This window comes from Octopus bimaculoides, chromosome 1 (genome assembly GCF_046866305.1).
Source record: "Octopus bimaculoides isolate indiv1 chromosome 1, ASM4686630v1, whole genome shotgun sequence".
Classification (NCBI taxonomy): Eukaryota; Metazoa; Mollusca; class Cephalopoda; order Octopoda; family Octopodidae; genus Octopus; species Octopus bimaculoides.
Window position 1 is genome coordinate 185,424,008 of NC_142928.1, and position 24,216 is coordinate 185,448,223.

General features: G+C 38.7%; 2 protein-coding genes across 2 annotated transcripts in view; one reads left to right on the top strand and one right to left on the bottom strand.

Moving 5' to 3' along the window:
- LOC106879325 (kinesin-like protein KIF22) overlaps positions 1–15,260 on the bottom strand; it is a 54,184-nt gene extending 38,924 nt beyond the window's left edge. Inside the window, exon 1 of the mRNA XM_089363881.1 lies at positions 15,146–15,260. The gene's annotated coding sequence lies outside the window, so the exon portion shown is untranslated. The remainder of the gene's footprint in view (positions 1–15,145) is intronic.
- LOC106879326 (regulator of G protein signaling 4) lies at positions 5,178–23,382 on the top strand. Its single transcript, XM_014928834.3, has 4 exons — positions 5,178–5,316; positions 17,198–17,283; positions 19,695–19,861; positions 22,852–23,382. The coding sequence occupies exons 2-4, from the start codon at positions 17,229–17,231 to the stop codon at positions 23,014–23,016; spliced, it is 387 nt and encodes a 128-aa protein (XP_014784320.1). The 5' UTR covers positions 5,178–5,316; positions 17,198–17,228; the 3' UTR covers positions 23,017–23,382.
- Positions 23,383–24,216: the final 834 nt, after the last annotated feature.

Consider the following 24,216-nt stretch of genomic DNA (forward strand, 5'->3'; position numbering starts at 1 on the left):
ATAAAGTACCAGTCAAGTGCTGAGCTCAATGGTTTCAAGTAACTCCTTTCCTTCAAAATTGTTAACCTTGATCCTAAATCGTAACTATTATTCAATGAAGTTTTTAGTTATTAAGAATGTGGTACACACATCCACATTGATGGCTGTTAATATCTAAATAGGGTGGTGAGCTGGTAGAATCATTAACATGCAGAGCAAGATGCTTAGTGGCATTTCATCCAGCTTTATATTCTGAGTTCAAATACTGTCAAGGTCGATTATACTTTTTGTCCTTTCGGGGTTGATAAAATAGGTACCAGTTGAGCACCAGGGTCAATGTAATGACTTGCCCACCTCCCCCCAAAATTGCTGGCCTTGTGCCAAAATTTGAAGCCAACACATAAAACCAGAAATGCAGTGAACTAGCAGAATCTGCTCTTTGCGCAAAGCAAAATGCTTAGCGGCATTTTCGTCCTGAGTTTAAATGCCACCAAGGTGAACTTTTCTTTTCATCGTTTTAGAGTCAACAAAATAGTACCAATTGAACAGTGGGGTCGATTTAATTGACTCAGCCCCTCTCACCAACCTGCTGGCCTTGTTCCAAAATTTGAAACCAGTATCTAAAAGCAGTTCCTGTAATTTTCTTTATGGCAAGGCAGCAAGCTCGCAGAATCATCAGCATGCTGGACAAAATGCTTAACGGTCGACTATGCCTTTTATCCTTCCGGGGTCAATAGATTAAGTACCAGTTGAACAGTGGGGTCGATGAAATCAACTACACCCTTCCCCCCAAATTTCAGGCCTTGTGCCAATAGTACAAAGGGTTATTATCTTTATGACACCTTTTACTCGCATCACTTGTTGCAGGGTAGCATACCACTGGCGCTGCTCCAGGGTCCAATTGGATCAGGCAATGTAACCAACAAGCAAATGGTTAGTGAAGTTACCCTTCACACCATAGAAGTTATGAGGAATTTATTATGGGATAAGTATAAGGGTTTGAAAATATCTAACTTGTAAATCAACTGGACAAAATGGAATCTTAAGAAAATCTTGGTTTCAAACTTTGACACAAGGCCTGAAATTTGTGGGAAGTGGAGTAAGTCGATTAAATCGACTCCAGTACTCAACTGGTAATTATTTCATCGACTCCAAAAGGCTGAAAGGCAAAGTGGACCTCAGCAGAATTTGAACTCAGAACGTAAAGGCGAACGAAATACTGCTAAGCACTTTGCCTGGCGTGCTAACAATTCTGCCAGCTTGCTGTCTTAGCTTCAGAAAATATTGAATCCAAGAAAACTAATGATAATCTGTGCCGACCAAAAGATAATAATAAATAAATATTGAAAGAACATGTAAATTCTTTTTTGGAGCAGTGGCTCTCAAAGCACATAAAGTTCTAAATAATGATTTCCAATTTTAGCACAAGGCCAGCAATTTCGAGGGAGAGGTAAGTCAATTACATCGACCCCAATGCTCATGTGTTACTTTTTTTATTGACCCCAAAATGATGAAAGGCAAAGGTGATCTCAGCAGAATTTGAACTCAGAATGTCAAGATGGATGAAATGCTACTGAGCATCTTGGCCGGCATGCTAATGATTCTGCCAGCTCACTGCCTTAATGTTGTTGTTGGCACTCCGTCGCTTACGACGTCGAGGGTTCCAGTTGATCCGATCAACGGAACAGCCTGCTCGTGAAATTAACGTGCAAGTGGCTGAGCACTCCACAGACACGTGTACCCTTAACGTAGTTCTCGGGGATATTCAGCGTGACAGTGTGACAAGGCTGACCCTTTGAATTACAGGCACAACAGAAACAGGAAGAAAGAGTGAGAGAAAGTTGTGGTGGAAGAGTACAGCAGGGTTCACCACCATCCCCTGCCAGAGCCTCGTGGAGCTTTAGGTGTTTTCGCTCAATAAACACTCACAATGCCCGGTCTGGGAATCGAAACCGCGATCCTATGACCGCGAGTCTGCTGCCCTAACCAACGGGCCACTGCGCCTCCACTACTGCCTTAATAAAGCTATAAGTAATCTCTCCCATCTCTTTATTTTCCTTCTGACCAGTGATACAGCTTATTTTCCAAACCTTTACCATATAACAAACAGTGTTGTCTCCAAACTGTACACTTTTGTGCACATATATTTTACAACTAGGAAAGGAGAGGGAAGTGTGTGTACACAAGGTTTACAATATGAAATCGGTTTTCTTTAAATTAATTTTGGCAATGGTTGCTCGAGGGGATGCGCACATACTTTGCTAAGAAAACATTTCCGCACAAGCAAATTTCTGTGCATGCTTACAAGTACTTGTTTTCAAACTCAATCATGTCGATAAGTACATAGATAGATGTGAAAACGATTTGAGAAAATCATTTAAAATCACATTATTAACAGAGTGACTTTTTTAATCAGTTTCTACAAATTACTATATATTGTTTCATGTATTCAGATCGATATGACCGAGTTGATCTCTGAGCTATGAAAATAGATTAAGCAGATTTTTATGACACCATAAGTGAAGAGGTTGCGTGATTTGATTGAAATGTTAACTATACAGTTGATAGAGGGTGCTATAACAAAAATAAATGATTATTCTTTTGCAACTGGAAGTAAAGAGCTCCAAAGTGAAGTTAAAATGTGTTATGCTTTACTCTTTTGCTCTTTTACTCTTTTATTTGTTTCAGTCATTTGACTGTGGCCATGCTGGAGCACCGCCTTTAGTCGAGCAAATCGACCCCAGGACTTATTCTTTGTAAGCCTAGTACTTATTCTATCGGTCTCTTTTTGCCGAACCTCTAAGTTACGGGGACGTAAACACACCAGCATCGGTTGTGAAGCAAAGTTGGGGTGACAAACACAGACACACAAACATATACACACACATACATATATATATATATACATATATATGACGGGCTTTTTTCAGTTTCCATCTACCAAATCCACTCACAAGGCTTTGGTCGGCCCGAGGCTATAGTAGAAGACACTTGCCCAAGGTGCCACGCAGTGGGACTGAACCCGGAACCATGTGGTTGGTAAGCAAGCTACTTACCACACAGCCACTCCTGCACCTATGGAAAAGTTCTTTTGAAAACTTCTTTAAGAACAAAATAAATCATTTGATATTGTGCTGCCTAAATGCTAGTCACTTTGCTCGCCACACCGAGCTAAACTTATTCATTAAGCAGGCCCTGGCTTGGATTAATATCCCCTCAGTTCTGGAGCCGGTGAGATTATCCAGAAGTAATGGGAAGAAATCAGATGGTCTTACCCTCTGTCTCTGGGTAAGAGGTAGGTGCCCCATCTGGGTCGCCACAGTCTGTGACTCTTTTGTCCCTTTCCACACCCTAGATGGGGTAATAAATGGGAAGGTCACTGCTTCCGTAGCTAAATGAAACAAAACCCTGAAGTACCGGGACCTGACAATGAACTATCTCTTTCAACCTGTGACATTTCAAACGTTTGGAGGGACTGGGCCACTAAGGAGGGACTGGGCCACTAAGGAGGGACTGGGCCACTTCACTGAGATGTTAGGTGATGCCCTTGAGGGTGCTTAGCTTTTCCAACATCTTAACCTTGCCATCACCCATGGTAATGCTGTGAGTATGCTAGCTTGCTTCAGTAAGTTCTGTTGAATCTTGTGGTGTGCGACGAATTGAAGTACTTGGTATAATATTGATGTTTTCTTTCTTTTCTTTCTCCCTTTTCTGCTATTTTTTCTTTGTCTTTCTTTTGTACTATATACACATATATCATATACATACATGTCATATATGTAATAAAATTTTTTAAGTTTTACGTAAATAAACTTGGAGATACAGTGATAAATTTCATATTTTGTCCATAGTAAAAGTTGATGTCAATAGCAGTTATGCAACTGGCAGTAGTCCAGGGTTGTGTAAACATAAGATCGATAATTGTAAAGTATATGGTCTAGTGATTCATTACTATATATTATTGATATTTTATTTAAAGCTTCAGTTTGATAAAATAAGCACTAGTTATGACATGATCCATCAATGTCAATTGGATACAGAAATTCAAAATGGTGATATACCTCAAGATAATTTACATCAACCAGCTTTGAATTATATCTTGAACGCCAAGCTCCATCAGCGGACAGTTTGTTGAAAGTATTCATATTTTCACAAGGCATAAAATATATATCGTTCTGACAAGTAACAAGGATAATATCTTCATTTTCAAAGTCAATAGTGATATCAGAGATGTGAAGAGACATCCATCAAGAATTGAAATTTGTTCACAAATTTGGATCATTAGGAGTAGTTTTCTTGCTATAAGATCTTCTGCCTCTGTCCCTATATTATATATTATATTTGAAAGTAAGAAGCCAATTAACACACTCCAAATCCTTACTACTTGTCTCCATTTAATTTATATTCAATTTCAATTTCGAAGTTTTCTCCCTTCCTTTCCTTAACAAAAATTATCATTAACACTAATGATTTTCTTCTTATGAGTTTAAATTTCCAATTGTTAAAAATCATTTCAGAGTTATTTTGTTAAGTATACCACCTCACATTTGACTGTATATTCTTCATATAGTAAATACACATAGGACAGTTTATCACTGGAGCATATTTATGGAAGAGTAAATCGTAAATGCCCCAATACTCGGTTCTCTACATCCTAACTAATTAGTCCTGCATACCCTTAAAAAGACGAGATAATCATGGTTGGAGAGTCTTTAAGCATAGGTTTGCTCTATCAGGATTGATCTGGGACAAAACAATAACAAAAACATTAATAGGTATAACTACAGAAGCATGTCATTTTGACTTTGTTTCCTCATAACTTTCTGGAAAACGAATACTTTTTTAACAAAATTTTCTACATATCTTTCAGATGGCAGAGATTGCGATAATATTGGAATTTAGTGTGGAAAAAATGAGGTGTGGGATCAGAGATGAACTTGTTGGTATGGCCGTTTGGTATGCGATAAACCTTAGAATATACTCACGTGATCCCTGCTATTTCTAGCATGCTAACCAACTCCAATTAAATTCACACAAATAAATAAAAAATAACAAAAACAGCAGATTTTAATTCTTTTCCTTTCCATCCTAACTCTAACCTTTCTGCTGGAATTAAGTTCTTTCTTCTTTTTTTTTTTCGTTTTACTCATAATCCATTTAGAGTAGATTATCTAACGCTCTAATCTTTGGTGATTTATAGTGTATAAAACATGACCTGAGGCACAAATGAGATGGAGTTTTATTATTAATCAAATCACACTGTCCACACCAAACCACAGACAGAAAACCTCATTCTTGCCAGAGAAACTGAACAACCTTCTTCCACAACAATCTGCAGTAAGTTGACATTTTTTTTAACAGTTTCTCTTTCACGAAATTGTCAGACAATATTAAACTATTGTTGTCGATGTTGTTAATTGTTGTTTAGCCGTAGGTCAAATTAACTAATGGTCAAAGGCACCAAATCACTCAATGAACAAGGATTTATGATTGAAGTATTCTAGTTTTAGCCACCTCATCTTTTTCTCTATTTCAGACTTCATTGTTAAATGTTTACTTCCTATTTTGAGGAAGTTTGGGTGCCATTTCAAGTAGGTTGAACGACTGCATAGACCAGGGGTTTTCAAACCGTGGTCCGCAGACCACAGGGGGTCCGTGGACAGCAAATACTTTTTATGGGCAATTTGATTTTATATATGGTTTTTAATCGAAATCTTTTAATTGACAATAAACCTATTTGTTAAATACTGTTAAATAAATAAATGTAAAAATATATGTTATTTTAAGCAAATATTTATGTATAAATTTCATAAGCGTTTATAAGGTAAAGCCTGAAATATAAAGGGGTCCGCAAGTCAAAAAGTTTGAAAACCCCTGGTCTAGTTTTAGCCACCTCATCTTTTTCTCTATTTCAGACTACATCGTTAAATGTTTACTTCCTACTTTGAGGAAATTTGGGTGCCATTTCAAGTAGGTTGAACGACTGCATAGACGTTCCCTTGTGGCCTCGTGGTTATTCATATTGTGGTTGTCATCATTGACATTGTTATTGTGTTTGTTGCTCATTAAAGGGGAGTTGTGACCTTTCAGACTTATGATTAAAGGCATCCTGTCTTTATTTTCTGGCATTTCTACACAAGTGTGCCTCCCTGACTTTGTTTCCTCATAACTTGCAGAAAAATGCATATTTTTAAGGAATTTTTCTATATATTCACTTCAGATACTGTAGATTCCAACTACATCAGAATTAAATGTGAAAAAGTTTCCAAGGGATGGGGAAAGAGGCAAGCTGGCTTTATTTGTGCATAACTTTCAGAAAATTGATTGTTTCTTAATGAAATTTTCTACAAATACCTTTCAGAAGTCCCCTGATGTAAGATCGTAGGATGTGGGTTGAGGGAGATTTGACTGCTATTTTTAGTGAGTTGTGTGATTGCGTAGAGTCACTTTGTCTTGCAATATCTCGTTTTCATTCTCTTCCTCATTGTTAAAACTGCTGTAGATGTTGTAGCTAGTATTACAGTTACTACTCTTGTTGTTGATAGAGTAAACCTATGGTTAAAGATACTCCAGCCTTGATCATCTCGTCTTTTTACCGATATGCAGGACCAAATTTTGGAGATTAGGCTGCTATTTCTAGCAATTCAAATAACCACGTAAGGGCTCCATACTTGACTTGTAATGTTACTGCTGCTGTTGGTGGTGGTGGTGGTGGGTGACAGCAGCAGCAGCAGCAGCAGCAGCAGCAGCAGCAGTAGTAGTAGTAGTAGTAGTAGTAAGTGGGGGGGGGGAGCAGTCATGTGGTTGCAGTAGTTGTAGTAGTGGTTGCTGCTGTTGCTGTTTAAACTCTTAATCAAAAGCATTCCCTCCATGGCCATCCTGCCTTTTCCTTCCTGCTGGTCCCAATGTACAGTGGACATTTGAGTCTTCACCAAAAAAGAGACAAAGAGCCCAGCAGGTCAATAAGCTTGTGACTCTTTTTATATTTTGTTTGTTTTTTAGTGAAAGGAATGCCAATGTCCAATAGCTTTTAGTGGCCTTCCCCAGATCGGTGAGATCAATTTCTTTTTATGTCTGGCTTGAATTTCTGGGAATTGATGTACGTAGGAAATTGTGAGCAGTTATAAAGTCACAGAGGGTTTCAAGTGTACTGCTTCCTCCATGTGACTCGTGGCTTCATTCATTTTGGAGTAGGATGAGCTAGCTCTGACCAGTGAGTTCACCATGTTCCTGTTGAATGCTGACCACATCCAACAGTTGACCGTAACATTCCAGCAGGCAAAAAAAAGGCTTCTGCCTGCAACCCAAAAATCCAACTTGCAAAATTGACAAATTCCCCACTGGCGAGCAAATGCATTCAATAGCACAGAAGCTATAACTGTAGTCATTTGTTGTTAAGGTGTGGAGCTCATGTTTGGAGATTCAGTGGGAATACAAGTTCACAAATGGTCCCCAGTCACATACATACTTTGGAATAATGTGATCCATAGCAGTTCGTCATGCTATTGATTGTTGACCATCACAGGATTCACTGATCAAATCACTTCCAATTATCAGAGCAGGTATCTAGAACAGTAGCGTAGCTAGCTAGGGAGGGAGAGATGGCAGTAGCCCACCCTGGACGATGCTTCTATGGTGAAAGCATTTTTTAATCTACTTTTGGGTTCCATAAGCCTGTATAAAGATCAGAATGGCAGGAGACAACAAATGCAAAAACTGCCGCTGATGGCACACACTCTAGCTGCTGTGCTACCGTTTTGAAGGCAGATGCCTGATCAAAGTATTTTGTAAAAGACAGGAGACAATAAAAATAATAAAAGTATGAGAAATTGTTGAACCAAAATGGACCTAGGTTAAGGCAGCATACATGCTGTTTCAGACGAACATTGGCCATTTTTATTTGGAGGAGAACCAGAGAGAGGCATACAGCATGTTGTATTAATTAAAACAATTAATAGTATTGTTTTGTTTTAATGAGTGTTTGCCAATTAACCCTTTAGCAGTTGGATTACTCTGTCAAATGTAATGCTTAATTATTCACATTGTTTTGAATTAATCATGCATTCTCTCATAGCTTTGAGATTTCAAAGATGTGATTGCTTATTTGTAGGGTAGGTATGAGAGGCTGGATCTGACCAGTTTGAATATAAAACAGAATATTTTGGCTGGATATGGTCAGTTTAAATGCTAAATGGTTAATCAAGTGGTTTTGTTTTGGGTGAGAGCATTAAATTTCAGAGACTTTAACCCAATATTCTATTCAGTCAACCATTTCACCACAAGGTGTTGATTTTCTTACATTAGCCTAAGACACTATTGTTGTTGTAGTCATTGATTTGATGGTTAGCCCCAGACCAGCCAGGATTAAGCAGATCTGTGATCAAAAACATTCCAATCTTGACCATATTTTGCTATGTTTAATATATGCTTTATTGCAAGGCACCGAGCTGGCAGAATCGTTAATGCGCTGGACCAAAATGCTTAGCGGTATTTCACCCATCACTATGTTCTGAGTTCAAATTCCACCAAGGTCAACTTTGCCTTTCATCCTTTTGGGGTCAATAAATTAAGTACCAGTGGAAAACTGAAGTTGATGCAATCAACTAGTCCCCTCCCTCAGAATTTCAGGCCTTGTGCCTCCAGTAGAAAGGAATATATGCTTTATTGCACTAAAAACAACTTTTCCTGGATATGCATTGCCGAAATTGGTGTGCATCTAATATGTTTGTGTGTCTTTTTTACCATCAAATATGGGACTCATGTATATGTAGTGTATTGAGTGGTAAGAACTTTACTTCCCAACCACATGGTTTCTGGTTCAGTCCCACTGCATGGAACCTTGGGCAAATGTCTTCTACTATAGCCTCAGCCTGACCAAATCCTTGTGAGTGGATTTGGTAGATGGAAACTGTGTGTACATCGTATGTTTGTATTGTCCTCCACCCCACCATTTGTTTATGTCATCATAACTTAGTAGTTCACCAAAAAGAGACTGATAGAATAAGAACCAGGTTTAAAAAAATAACAAATATATATATATATATATATATATATATATATATATATATATATATATATATATCATCACCATCACCATCGTTTAACGTCCACTTTCCATGCTGGCATGGGTTGGACTGATCTGGCAGAGTTTCTACAGTTGGATGCCCTTCCTAAGACCAACCACTCTGAGAGTGTAGTGGGTGCTTTTACATGCCACCGGCACAAGGGCCAGTCAAGCGGTACTGGCAACAGCCATGCTCAAAAGGTGTTTTTTACATGCCACCTGCACAAGAGCCAGTCCAGCGGCACTGGTAACGACCTCGCTCGAATGCTGTCTTTCATGTGCCACCGGCACAAGTGCCAGTAAGGTGACGCTGGTAACGATCAAATGGTACTTTTTACGTGCCACCGGCACAGGAGCCAGTCAGTGGCCCTGGCAATGATCACACTCGGATGGTGCTTTTAACGCCATCCACTAGCACGGATGCCAGTCAAGCGGTGCTATATATATATATATATATATATATATATATATATATATATAATTATATAAACATTTATATATGATATCCATAATTATATAAATAAATATATAATATATATAATTATATATTTGTATGTGTATAATTATATATTATGAAATTAGCATTAGCTTATCTTACTCTTTCTTGCAGTAATAACCTTTTATGAAACCCTAGAGTTCCAGGGAACCTCCGGTTGAGAAATGCTGCTCTAGAGTATGATATGCATGGAGAAAAAAAAAGAAAAAGAGGAGATTGTCACAACTAGAACATAGGCCATGACTAGAATTATAGGTTAACTCAATTCCAGCTGACACTAGGCTAAACAACAGCAGCAGCAGCAGCAGCAGGAGTAGGAGAAGGAGGAAGAAGAAGGAGAGAGGGAGAAGGGCATGGATTTATGTGTTGCACCCAGTCGTTTACCTGAGCACCTAAATGCCATCAGTCTGTCTGATCACGGCTGACCTGGGGCTACACAAAAGCAACAATACTACAACCATCACCACCACCATTACTACTACTACTACTACTACTACTACTACTACTACTACTACTACTACTACCACCACCACCACTGCTTCATCTACTACCACAACTATTTCATCTTCCATAGCAATAAGGTGTATTACCAGATTATCTTTACAACTAATAGGGATTTAAAAAGTGCATTCAGCTTCACTGTTGTCATAACACTTAACGTGTGATTATTACTTTTAGATGACTTCATTAATCTAATGATTAACTAAACACTATAAATAGCTGTGCTAAATGATATCCAAGGATCAATCTTCTTTTTAATTATTTAATCATTAGAAAATGACGGAGTTGAATTGTTAAAGTGTCAGACAAAAATTACTTGCAGTAGTAGTATCTAGCTTTGTCCCTTTACGGTCTAAGTTCAAATTCCACCCAGGTCCATTTTACTTTTCATCTTTGTTGACCTAAGTAATTTGCTTGTCAGCATTTTGTGTTGTTTTTTTTTTAAGATGGGTTGAGTGTATTGTGCATAATTTGATGATAAAAAAAATGGATTTGAAAGCTTTGCTGATGTGGTTGGTAGAATGATATATATATATATATATATATATATATATATATATAAAGGCAGTAAGCTGGCAGGAACGTTAGCACGCCGGGCGAAATGCTTAGCGGTATTTCGTCTGCCATTACGTTCTGAGTTCAAATCCGCCGAGGTCGACTTTGCCTTTCATCTTTTCGGGGTCAATTAAATAAGTACCAGTAACTCACTGGGGTCGATATAATCGACTTAATCCCTTTGTCTGTCCTTGTTTGTCCCCTCTGTGTGTAGCCCCTTGTGGGCAGTAAAGAAATAAGAATGATATATATAGGAGCAGAATGAGACAATTGGACACAGCTGTTTGGATGCTGACAATTTGCCATGGCTAACTTAGACGTTTTAGCCATGGCTCTTTTGGTGACTATACTTTTTGGCACTGAAAGCAAATACACACACACACGCATGCACACACACACATAGTTAGAAATATACACATAGAATTGACATAAACACTTTCCTCTGCTCGTTCACACAAAGAGAAATAAACAGAGAGATCAAAATGAGGAAAACATTAAAACGTCTGATGTCAAATAGGTTAGCATCGAATCAGTGATGCCAAACTGACAGAACCAAAACAGCTGTGCCAAAACGTCCCATACCCCTCTTGCAGTATTGTTTGTTATTAAAGGCATTGTGTGTTTTCTATGTCAGGTTTGCAAATAGTTTATGTGCAGGTCTGAACCCATGTTGGGATTTGGAGAGGGAAATGTGTGATTGAGGAAAATCCAACATTAACATTCCAGAATTTTTTAGGATGTATACAGGAGGAAAATGCATCTCTGTGATGTTCTTCGTTTAGGTTACTTCACTTGGGCCTTTGTTGGGCTTTGGAATTGTTACCATTTTACTCTGCTTCTAGATTCTGGGAAATGAGTGTTGGTAGAGGTACATGTAAATGTTGGTGAGTACAAGGATTCCTTCAAGCCCTAAGATATATATGTTTTTTTTAAATTTTGTCTGTCACTGAGTATCTTGAGGTTGAGATTTTTCTATTGGCTTCAGTGTTCAAGGAAAGGAAGAGATCAAAAATGTGGTCAAGGCAGAAGAAACACGTTTCTCGTTTTGTGTTCTTGTGTTGTTTGCATGATTTTTTCTTTTTTGTGGCAGATTTCAGAATCATGTGATGTGAAGTTCATGGGACTATTGTTACTATTGTTGTTGTGGCTTGCCAGTTTTCACAGAGTGTTTGGGCTTAAATTTGTTTAAAAGGAAAAGAAAGCATATCCCATTCACAAATAAAAGTTTTTTAAAAATTCAAAAGATATCAACTAGATTATGGCTGAGCAACCAGTCATATTTTCTGTGGTCTCTCACTTCAAATTGTTTCGCTATCTGTTGTGCTTCTGTTTCTAATCCTTTAGGGTTTTCCTCTGAGCGTTATCCACACTTTCATCTCTGTCCGGCTCTACGGCTGTATCCTGTTTATTTATCTCATCCTCGTCCTCTCAGCCGTTCATTAACGGTCCTGCCTTGAACTACATTTATTCATGTTCAAATGTCCACTTTTGTGTTGCATGTCTATTCACTTATTGTTTATCCATTCTTGTTATGTTTTTGTCCCGTTTCCCAGCAGCTTTTTTTCTTGCTGGCATCATCATCATCATCATCATAATCATTATCATCTTCATCATTTAATGTCTGTTTTCTATGCTAGCATGGGTTGGACAGTTCGACTGGTGTCTGGGAAACCAAGAGGCTGCACCAGGCTCCAATCTGATCTGGCAGTGTTTCTACAGCTGGATGCCCTTCCTAACACCAACCAATCCATGAGTGTAGTGGGTGCTCTTTACATGCCACCAGCACAGGGGCCAGAGGAGCTGGCATCAACCACGATCAGATGGTGCTTTTTACATGCCACTGGCACAGAAGCCAGTCAAAGTGGCACTGGCATCAGCTGAAACCAGTAATATCGTTAAAGGCACAAAATTGTGTTTGACCCTCAACTGATGAGGAGTTCATGACATTCTGTGTCAGTTTTCTCTTTACTCTTTTACTTGATTCAGTCATTTGACTGCGGCCATGCTGGAGCACCGCCTTTAGTCAAGCAAATCAACCCCACGACTTATTCTTAGGAAGCCTAGTGCTTATTCTATCGGTCTCTTTTGCCGAACCGCTAAGTTACGGGGACGTAAATACACCACCATCGGTTGTCAAGCGATGTTGGGGGGACAAACATATACACACACATACATATATATATATACATATATACGACGGGCTTCTTTCAGTTTCCGTCTACCAAATCCACTCACAAGGCTTTGGTCGGCCTTTGGTTTGCCTTAGAAGTGCTGAAATGTGTGTATTTTATCCCGTCTCTGCTGTCCTGTCAGTATTTGTGAGTTTGAAAATAAATTATCTTATTTGTATCACATATGTGTTAATGTGTGTGTGTGTGTGTCTGTGTGTATGTGTGTGTGTGTGTGTGTGTGTGTGTGTGTGTGTGTGTGTGTGTGTGTGTGTGTGTGATCATCATTATCATTTAACGTCTACCTTCCATGCTGGCATGGGTAGGATGGTTTGATAGGCACCAGACAGACAGAAGCGTGCACTAGACTTCTGTGTCTGTTTCGTATATATTATTGCGCTGCACGCGGACTTCCGATGCCACCATGGGTGCCCACACAAACAGCCTGCAGATTGCTGGCCCAGAGAAGATCACGTGCGACAACGCTCGGCAAATCAGAAACCGTCACCGGAGAGTGAAGCAGCGAAACGAAGCCAGTAGAGCCGCCAACAACAACAAAAACACGCACAAAACATTGCGTAGTCAAATAATTTTTTTTTTTTAAACATTCAACAACGACAGTTCTTTTGGAAAGTTCTTCCCCCCCCCCCCCCGTTTCTTAAAAAAACACATTTAATATTTAACAACACGAAAGTTCTTTTCTTTGTTTCCTTTTCTTTTCAAACATTTAACATCACAAAATTTTCTTTTCTTTCAAAAGCATTTAACAACACGAAAGTTCTTTTCTTTTTTCTCCTTTTCTTTTCAAACATTTAATAACACAGATCTTGGTATCGAAAGATCGCCCTTTTTTTTTCAAAGATTTATAACACAGTTCTCTTCTTTTTCTTCAAACATTTATAACACAGTTCTTTTCCTTTGTTCTTTCTTTTTTTTTTTTTTTTCTAAAACATTTAACAACACAGTCCTTCTCTTTTTCTCTTTCTTTTCTTTTAAAACACAGTTAACGGTGGACATTGGAATTTAGACACTGAGGGAAAATGGCTGTAACTTTTTTATTTTTTAATTTTGGCGATTTTCGTTTTCGATAATGTGTTCTATGTCACGGTCATGCGATTCCCCCTAAAAAAAAATTTGGGACACCCCTCCCCCCCCCCACACACGGGGGGGGGGGGGGTGATTTTTTTTTTTTTTTGCGATTTTCATTTTTGACATTGTGTTCTACATGTCCAGGTCGTACGAATAGCCTTCTCGTAACTTAGATGTGAAAATGAACGGCTTACATTTATATTGAAACAGTAAAAGGATCACATGTGGAGTCCCCACCACGAAACTTGATATGCTAGAAATAACAGCTAAACGCGGACAATCCAAATCTTGCATTGGTCCAGATGGACTATATGTAATCTGAACCTTCCCCCCCCCCCCACTTATTTATTTTTTTTACGGAATCCCACGTTTTAGGCTATGGAGATTCCGATTCTGAAAAAAAAATTTTCAAAAATCTCAAATTCAAAATTTCGTTTCCCCCCCCCCCCCCCGGTTTTTATGTAGATCCGCACAAGGTGGAAAAAGTGAAAAAAAAATAGTGTAGTAGTTGAAGTGCACCTTATATGAAATAAATATGAAGGAAAAAATGTGCTTTGGCAAACGGGGTTAGGGTTAGGGTTAGGGTCGGGGTTAGGGTTAGGTTTTGAGTTAGGGTTAGGGTAAACCTAACCCTAACCCTAACCCTAACCCTGACCCTAACCCTAACCAGATTTGGCTGTTATTTCTAGCATGTAAATAGCCTGCTTGGTGGTGGGGAGAATTGAAATTTTTCAAACAATTTTTTTTCAGAATCGGAATTGCTTTCGAATTTTGTTACAGGCTTTCTATTTTTTTCTTATTTTGTATTGTTCGTTTTCGAATATATGTTCTCTGGTAAAAAGCGTGACATGCAGAACACAATGTCAAAAATGAAAATCGCCAACCCCCCCCCCCCGTGTGTGGGGGAGGGGGAGGGGGTCCAAAATTGGCGATTTTCGTTTTCGATAATGTGTTCTATATGTCACGGTCATGCGATTCCCCCTAAAAAAATTTGGATTGTCCGCGTTTAGCTGTTATTTCTAGCATATCAAGTGTGGGGTGGGGGTGTAGGGAAAGGGGGGGGTCCAAAAATTTTTTTAGGGGGAATCGCTTGACCGTGACATATAGAACACATTATCGAAAACGAAAATCGCCAAAATTAAAAAATAAAAAAGTTACAGCCATTTTCCCTCAGTGTCTAATTCCAATGTCCACCCAGTTAACAATTCAAAGTTCTTCTCTATCTTTTCTTTAAAAAAATAACACATTTAACAACACAAAGTACGTTTTCTTTTAAAACATAAAAACATTTACCGGCAACAAAGTTCTTTTCCTGTTTTTTCTCTGCAACTTCGACAAAACCTGGCTAAACGCAGTATCCCAATACATCACTTACCAATTTGCTACAGTTCCCGTCTCTCGCTCCGTGTATCTCTCTCTCTGCCCGTTTGTCTGTCAGACCAGACCCCGTCTGTCCCTATCTGTCTCTCTCCCTCCGACTGCAACTCAGCGGTACCTGTATATATATGAGGCCATCCAGCCAGAAAGAGAGGCATACTGCACGTAACAGTGCGTGTTTTCCTTCCCAAAACTGGGTTACTCTGTCATTGTTTTTATCTTCTTTAAACTCTGTGTGAGATCAAGTGCCTACGGCCATAAACAATCGTGCTCCTTTACAAGACAATGGAAACACCACTGGCCTGAACAACTACAACACTGTTTCGAAGCCAGCTAATGGAAAAAGGGACATAATGTTTTTGTTCTTTTTTCCTGAGTGATTATGACTTAGCTAGCTGAAACTTTGTCAATAATATTCTTGTTTAAGAATGTGTGTGTGTGTGTGTGTGTGTGTGTGTGTGTGTGTGTGTGTGTGTGTGTGTGTGTGTGTGTGTGTTTTGTATGTATGCATGTGTGCATGCCCATAAGAGTTATATATCAATGTTCTTTATGTTGCTAGTTTTTGAACGCCAGCATTTCAACACATTTGTAAATGCTGGTTAAGTGTTGTGATTTCTTCTGGCCGTAAGTGTCTGTTTGCAATATTAACTCTAAGGTCTTTAATTTTTTGACTTCCCTCCCGCTTTTTGGATGTCTGATAGAAAGGAAGCAGTCAAAATTATGATCTAGGTGGAGGGTGCATATTTATTGCAAATGCCCATTAGGGTTGACTATCACAGGCTCCCAACTCATCTGGCTAAGCAGGGTCTAACTCAGAAAACTGGGCAACATGGCTAAATAGTCTGAACGAGTGCTCCCAAATTGTGTTGGTTGACGTCATGCCACATAGTTACAGAAGATGAGAAGGTATCACATGGAGATGGGGACTGACTGGAACTCTGCTCAACAGACCGTCTGGGTGGATCCAGGAAAATATCAACAAACGGTGAATGCAGCAATGCGCTGCAACAGTGCATGCCTCTGCATCTGACCTGACCTCATTATGAATTCATAGTGAACCAACAGGAAAGTGTCATATTTGTATGGCCAATGTAACAGAATCATTAAGCTTACAGCTAGCTGTCATGTTTTTGAAATCAAACTCAACAATCAGACTCCTCATGGTTGTAGCTTTCTGGCTTGTGGTTTCTCCATAATGAGATTTTTTTTAATTGTAGGTATAAAAATCATGCTAAAACTAACCTCACCTGTGCTAGTGCCACATAAAAAGCACTGAGGCCACTCTGCAGAGTGGTTGGTGTTAGGAAGGGCATCCAGCTTTAGAAACCCTGCCAAAACAGACACAGTAGCTTGGGGTAGTTTTCAACTTGGCTGGCTCCTGTCAACAGTCCTACCCATGCATACATGGAAGATGGACATTAAACAATGATAATGTATTCTGGGTACAATCTCTTCCCTTCTCTATGCATTCTCTCAATTTCATTTTTATATAGTTTCTATATATATTCCCATGCTGGTGCCATGTAAAAAGCACCCAGAACACTCTGTAAAGCGTTTGATGTTGGGAAGGGCATCCAGCTACAGAAACCCTGCCAAAGCAAACAACTGAAGCTTGGTGCAGCTCTCCAGCTTACCAACTCCTGTCAAGCCATCCAACCCATACCAGCACAGAAAACAGAGGTTAAATGATGTTCTCTTCTCTATTTCTCTGTGATTTATCCCTTTAGCCTTTAAGCCAGCTGTATCCATCTTAAATATTCTACTTGCTTTACATTCGAACTGCCACATCCAGTCTTTCAAACCTATCCTACAATGTCATTCTAAAAATAAACAGTCACATCATTGAAACCTCAAATCTACAAGCTGATGCATTATTAATTCAAAACAAGGTGAATATATAAGCTTCACATTTGACAAAGTCATCCAAATGCTAAAGGGTTCAAGAAATCTTTCCTTTCTCTTTTCCAGATTATTCTTTCCTGCCTGAAACAATTCCAAGATGTCCAATCCAAAATCATGGGGTCAGTCATTTGAGTTTCTCATCAGAAGTGAAGGTAAGGGGACAACATATTTCGGTATTTTATTCAGTTGTTTTTAGTGCACCCATGCTGGTGGCATGTAAAGAACACCTTTCGAACCTTGGGCGTCACAGAGGTAAAGTGGCTGAGTTCCTTTTGAGTGTTGGGCCTCACAGAGGCTATGACTGAGATCTTTGGCATTCTGTCGTGCTTGAGAAGACCCATCAAGCCAAGCAAAATCATAGTTGTGGCAGATACTGGTGTCACACAAATTGGTACTTGTGCTGGTGGTGCGTAAAAGCACCCCAGTGTTACACAAATGGCACATGTGCTGGTGGCACATAAAAGCACCCACTACACTCTCAGAGAGGTTGGCGTTAGGAAGGGCATCCAGCTTTATAAAACCATGCCAAATCAGACTGGAGTGTGGTGCAGCTTTCCAGTGTGCCAGCCCAGTCAAACCGTCCAACCCATACCAGCATGGACAACGGATGCTAAATGATGATGATGATGATGATGATGATGATGATTTTTATCTTTTGTTTCTCTTAGTATGTATATGTGGGGGAAGGGAGTAACAAGACACACTGTACTCAGATATGTTGGCGGTGTCGGTGTCATCATATGAAGGAGTCCCTAATTTGTATACCGAAAGTGTTTAACACTATAAATACCAGCAGCCTGTCAACGGGGATCTTAGTCCACACAGTATCAAAGTATGACATAATGAATATGTAACATATGGTATAATTATAAGCAAGGAAGATTTTAGCCATTTCTCCGCAGACTGAAAAAAATTATGAATAACTTTAATCGGTTTTTGAACCTTCTTGGGTTCTCATCAATATATATATCTATTTAAATAAAGAAGTACTATTACTGTTATTAATGATAATAATAAGGTGGCTAGTAAGTTTACCCCTTTACAGGCAAAATATAAGCCAAATTTAGATTCAGTAGGGTGTTTAAATACCAATTGCTATAATCGGAGCCATTGCTCCAAAACCACCTACTGGATCTAAATTTGGTATAATTTGGTATAAATCTATCAAAGTAATTGTATATTTATGTATATAACCTTATTTTGTTCCATTCTAAACAAAACTGTCCAATGAATGGGAACGAGAAACTCTGAGTAACAGTTTTTGTGATATTTTAGCTGCTTTTTTAATAAAGTGTGTGTATATGTATATATATATATATATATATATATATATATATATAGTTATGTGTATGTATATATAAGTATATAGATGCAGGAGTGGCTGCATGGTAAGTAGCTTGCTTACCAACCACATTGATCTGGGTTCAGTCCCACTGCGTGGAACCTTGAGCAAGTGTCTTCTACTATAGCCTCGGGCCGACCAAAGCCTTGTGAGTGGATTTGGTAGACGGAAACTGAAAGAAGCCCTTCGTATATATGTATATATATATATATATATATATATATATATATATATATATATATATATATATATATATATATGTATGTGTTTGTATATGTTTGTGTGTCTGTGTTTGTCCCCCAACATCGCTTGACAACCGATGCTGGTGTGTTTACGTCCCTGTAACTTAGTGGTTCAGCAAAAGAGAGACTGATAGAATAAGTACTAGGCTTACAAAGGATAAGTCCTGGAGTCGATTTCTTCTACTAAAGGCAGTGCTCCAGCATGGCCACAGTCAAATGACTGAAACAAGTAAAAGAGTAAAAGAGTATATATATATATATATATATATATACACATATATAGGGCAAAGAAGAAAATGGAGAAGATAATTAATTAACAAACATCAGCCTGCAAACATCCATTGGATCTATTAATTAATCACAATCATGTGTAAATAAAAAATAAAAAATAAGTAAATAAAAAAGTAAATGAATAGGAATAAATGAGTGAATAATACTATACTCTTACAGCTGTTTCTACTTTGGGGGTCCACCCTACCAAATTTGGCACATCATATCAATATTATACAGAAATTATACAAAAGTTGAACAAAGGTTGGACAGTTAGAGAAGGGGTGCATATTATACACAAGGTTTAGGTTTTTCAGAGGTACAGCTCCCTAAAAATACCCTGCGTATTATACTTAAGGGCGGACTATACTCAAGGATTTACGGTAGACATTTTTATATATAAGAACATACTCTTTGTTTATCTTCAACTCATTATATCCATTTACACTTGTTTACAACAATTGCGTGATTAATTAGTGAAGGGTTAATGCATCTGGTATGTACCATACTTGATAGCATTGTATGCACTTTTTTCTCTAAAATCACTCTTGGTCCTATTTACAAAGTAGAGTCTCCCATAAGCTTTAAAATATTAAGTGCCTTTTTCCCTGAATATGCATTGCTGAAATTGGGGTATGTCTAATATGCTCCTGTGTCTTTTATGTCATCAAATACAGTTTGCAATTTTACTGTTTTCTTTTATATCCAGATGGTGTGCAACTGTTTAAGCAATATCTGAAAAGCCAATTCTGTGATGAGAACCTGGACTTTTGGCTTGCTGTAGAGAACTTTCGAGAGAATTTAGACGAGGATGAACTCACAAAGCAAGCTGGTATTATTGTGAAAACCTATGTTTCTAAAAAGGCCACCCGTGCTGTAAGTATTTTTGTAGTTAACTTTCTGTTAGAAGCTCTTGTAAGTAAAGTAAGCCCCTGGACATAGCTTTCTCAAGCCCTTGACCTTATAGGACCAATTATCCAGTTTCTATGGCGTATAAGTGACCGGATTGGCATACAAGGGTAAGAGGGTGACTCAAAAAATTACCTGGACAGAGGTCACAAGAGCCACATTTCATATTCAGCAATCAAAAGGATCAATAGGACAACTTGTACTGTGAATCCTGACTAATTAAAATTGGTTGTTCAGCCATATCAAAGGAAGTAACCAAGATCACAATATTTCCCCTGAACAGGACACCAGTCCATTTTAGGGTTACTATTTTACAGCTGAGTAGAATCCATATAAAATGAAGTGTTTTGCTCAAGAACATAATGCATCACTTGGTCCAGGAATTGAAACCATGATTTTGTGGTTATAAATGCAAAACCTTAACAACCCTTGTAAATCATTAATTATTTATCATCATCATCATCATCATCATTGTTTAACATCCGTTTTCCATGATGGCATGGGTTGAATGGTTTGACTGAGGACTGGCAAGCCAGGAGGCTGTATCCGGCTCCAATCTGATCTGGCAAGACTTTTACTGCTGGATGCCCTTCCTAACACCAACCACTCCGAGAGTGTAGTGGGTGCGTTTTACATGCCATCAGCACGGGAGTCAGTCAGGCGGCACTGGCATTGACCATTCTCGGATGGTGCTTTTTATGTGCCACCAGCATGGGTGCCAGTCAGGCAGCACTGGCATCGACCACATATTTATCAAAATGGATAATTTTACTTCATCTTTGTCTAATCTAATATAAAGTATAGCAGGAAATAAGATGGTGGTAAAGTTTAAAAAGTGATTATTGTCAAGTAGTGATATTGTATGCTATGAGCAGGAACTATTTGAAGTCTATCACAATTGACTGGGTCGGAATGAGACAATTGGGTACAGCTGTTTGGATGTTGATGATCTGGCGCTACTGACTGGACATTCAGCCAGTTTTGGTAACAGTACTTTTTGGCACTGAAGGCAAACATCTACACATACACAAATACACACACACGTGCACACACAGACAGAAAAAGTGAGAGACTATAGTTTATTAATTGAAATTAAGTACTTTCAATTCATTAATTTATTAATTGACATAAACACTTTCCTTCTTGTACATATAAAGAAAAATATACTCACACACATAGAGAGGATGGAGGGGGAGGGAGAGAGGGGGAGGGGAGGGAGAGGGGGAGAGCGGGGAGGGAGAGGGAGGGGGAGGGGGAGAGAGAGGGGGAGCGATGGGGAGGGAGAGGGAGAGAGGGGAGGGGGAGGGGGGAGGGGAGAGGGGAGGGGAGAGGGGAGGGGAGAGGGGGAGGGGAGAGGGGGAGGGGAGGGGAGGGGAGGGGGAGGGAGAGATGGGGAGGGAGAGATGGGGAGGGAGAGATGGGGAGGGAGAGATGGGGAGGGAGAGAGGGGGAGGGATGAAGCGAAGGAAAGAGAAGGAGGGAAAAAGCAAGGGAAAGAGAGGGGAAGGGAGAGAAACATTAAGATATCTGATGTCAAATAAGTCAGCCTTGAATTAGCAATGCCAAATTGATGGCATGAAAACGACTGTGCCAAAATGTGCCATACCTGCCTGGAGAGCCAGTAAGGAAGTCTCTTTGCAGTTGCTCTATGTACATGAAAAGGCAGACCCCCACCCTCTCCTGACCATTGCAAATCCTCCCAGATCAGTCAGAGTGATATTATTAATGTTCCTCTTGAACCTTTGTGATTCAACACCTAAAAAAAGGGAGGAACAGGGAGAGAATTCCAGAGGGATGGCATCCTGGGAAGGAAGGACTGGGTGTAATGATTAGTGTGAGGCCTGGGAGTGGTTGGACATAACAAAGATGATGGGAAGAGGAGAGATGAGTATGATGGTAGTGCCAGGATTGAGGGGACATCATCAGCCCAGCCAGTACAAAGGAGCAGAAGCCATTATAGTAGTGGGAGAAAAAGAAAAAGAAATACAAATAAAAGTTGAAAAAAAGTATTCAGTATGGTGCAGGTGTGGCTGTGTGGTAAGAAGTTTGCTTCCCAGCCACATGGTTCTGAGTTCAGTCCCACTGCATGGGTAAGTGTCTTCTATTATATAGCCTTGGGCCAACCAGCCTTGTGAGAGAATTTCATAGACCGAAACTGTAAGGAGCCCATCGTGTGTGTGTGTGTGTGTGTGTATGTCAGTGTGTCTGTGGTTGTTTCCACCTCTGCTTGACAACCAATGTAAATGCGTTTATGTCCCTGTGACTTAGTGGTTCAGCAAAAGAGACCAATAGAATAAGTAAGTATCCGGCATTAAAAACAATTAAGTACTGGGATCAATTCATTCAACCAAAACTTCTTCAAGGTGGTGCCCCAGCATGGCCACAGTCAAATGACTGAAACAAGTAGAAGAAAGATAAAAGAAATGGCTAGATTAGCATAATTGTAGAGTATTGGATAAAATGTTTTACAATGTTTAGCAATTTCCTTAAGAAGACACTTATCTCTGTCCCTCTATTAAGATTTAATCTCTCAACCTGCACACTGCCACCTCCCACATACCACTCCCTCTCCCAGCTGAGAACGTCTTTGTCTTGCAAGTTACTTGGTAACCCCACTGATGCTGGTGCTACATAAAAAGCACCTGTGTTGCCACCACATAAAAAGCAACCTGTACATTCTGTAAAGTGGTTGGAGTTAGGAAAGGCACCCACCTGTAGAAACCATATCAAAGCAGACAACGGAGCCTGGTGCAGTTTTCTGGCTTGCCAACTCCTGTCAAACTATCTGACCCATACCAGCATGGAAAATAGACATTAAATAATGATGATAAAGTTTGGCTTTTATTCTTTTGGGGGATGATAAAATATAAGTCAAATATTGATGTAGATAAAATTGACTAAACTGCCTCTTCAAATTCCAGACTATTTTTATCTTCTCTTTCTTTTTACATTTTCAGGTAAATCTTAAGGCCCCAAACAGAGAGAGAACAGTAAAGGCTGTTGAAGCAAATGCTCATAGAAACGTCTTTGATGATGCCCAAAAGGAAATCTATGACTTCATGCAACGAGATCCCTATGTTCGATTTTTGAAATCTGAACAATATGCCAACGCATGTGCATAAGTGCTCATTTAAATTAATATACATATATATATATTCTCCCATTTCTTTGTATTTTATCAGAGCTTTATATATATACAATTATTTTACAATAACTAGAATATCTGGTATCACAAGTTATTGAAATAATAGTGGAAATATAAGATAGAAGAGACTGGATTTAAAGAGGCATAACTAATATATCCAAAGTGCAGTCTGAAGATGAATTTTCTCTCTTTTGTACATCATTGTTTTACTATATGATTGTATTGTATAATGTATGTTCATATATATTGTATATATATTTCTGCATCAAAGTTAATAGTTTAACTCAGAGTAAATTATGAAACCTGTAGATTCTACAGAAATATTAAAATTCATTGCCTCTCACATATGCTTTTTTTTTTGCTGTTATACAACACACACACACAAATATATATATATATATATATATATATATATATATATATATATATATAATCATAAATATACAGGGATTAGCAGGAGTTGCTTCTCCAACATACTGAGGATTCAGAAATAGCAGTCAAAGAACTACTGATTCCAAACTACAAATTTTTTCTCTAACGGAGAAGTTTAGACACTTCCAAATTTATTCGAATATTGAGGCTGAAGATCGGAATAGGGTAACTTCATACCCTTAACCGTGAAACGTCGTACCCAATTAACTAAAGGCAGGTTTGTTTTTGCTCTTCTCTTCTGTTTCTTGTTCTGTGTGTGCCATAAATACCGCCATCCGTTAGAGAAAAAAATTGTAGTTTGGAATCAGTAGTTCTTTGACTGCTATTTCTGAATTCTCAGTATGTTGGAGAAGCAACTCCTGCTAATCCCTGTATATTTATGATTATAAATGGTTTTACCGATAAAGGTTTTTTCATACTGAGCTACTCGGCAAAATTGTTAATTATTAATTTTATTACTAATTGACGATTCCCTGCCCTATATATATATATATATATATGTGTGTGTGTGTGTGTGTAGTGAGATAATCAGTGTACAAATTAACAAACCATTACTAATAGTTTTATGACAACAGAGTCAAAAACCTTATCAATCTTTGCTAGTCTTATATTGTCCAAAGATTGGTTAACTTTTTAACTCTGCTATGAACTATGAATAGTGATATGTTAGTTCATAGACATGAGAGTAAGAAACAGAAAGTGAAAAGAGTACCTAATATTTAAAGAAGAGTGATAGAATTTATTG

Excerpts from the sequence above, each read along its gene's own strand:
- LOC106879326 (XM_014928834.3), top strand. The coding sequence starts at position 17,229 with ATGTCCAATCCAAAATCATGGGGTCAGTCATTTGAGTTTCTCATCAGA. Across the intron at positions 17,284-19,694 it reads GTTTCTCATCAGAAGTGAAG|ATGGTGTGCAACTGTTTAAG; the intron begins GTAAGGGGACAA and ends TTTTATATCCAG. Across the intron at positions 19,862-22,851 it reads CTAAAAAGGCCACCCGTGCT|GTAAATCTTAAGGCCCCAAA; the intron begins GTAAGTATTTTT and ends TTACATTTTCAG.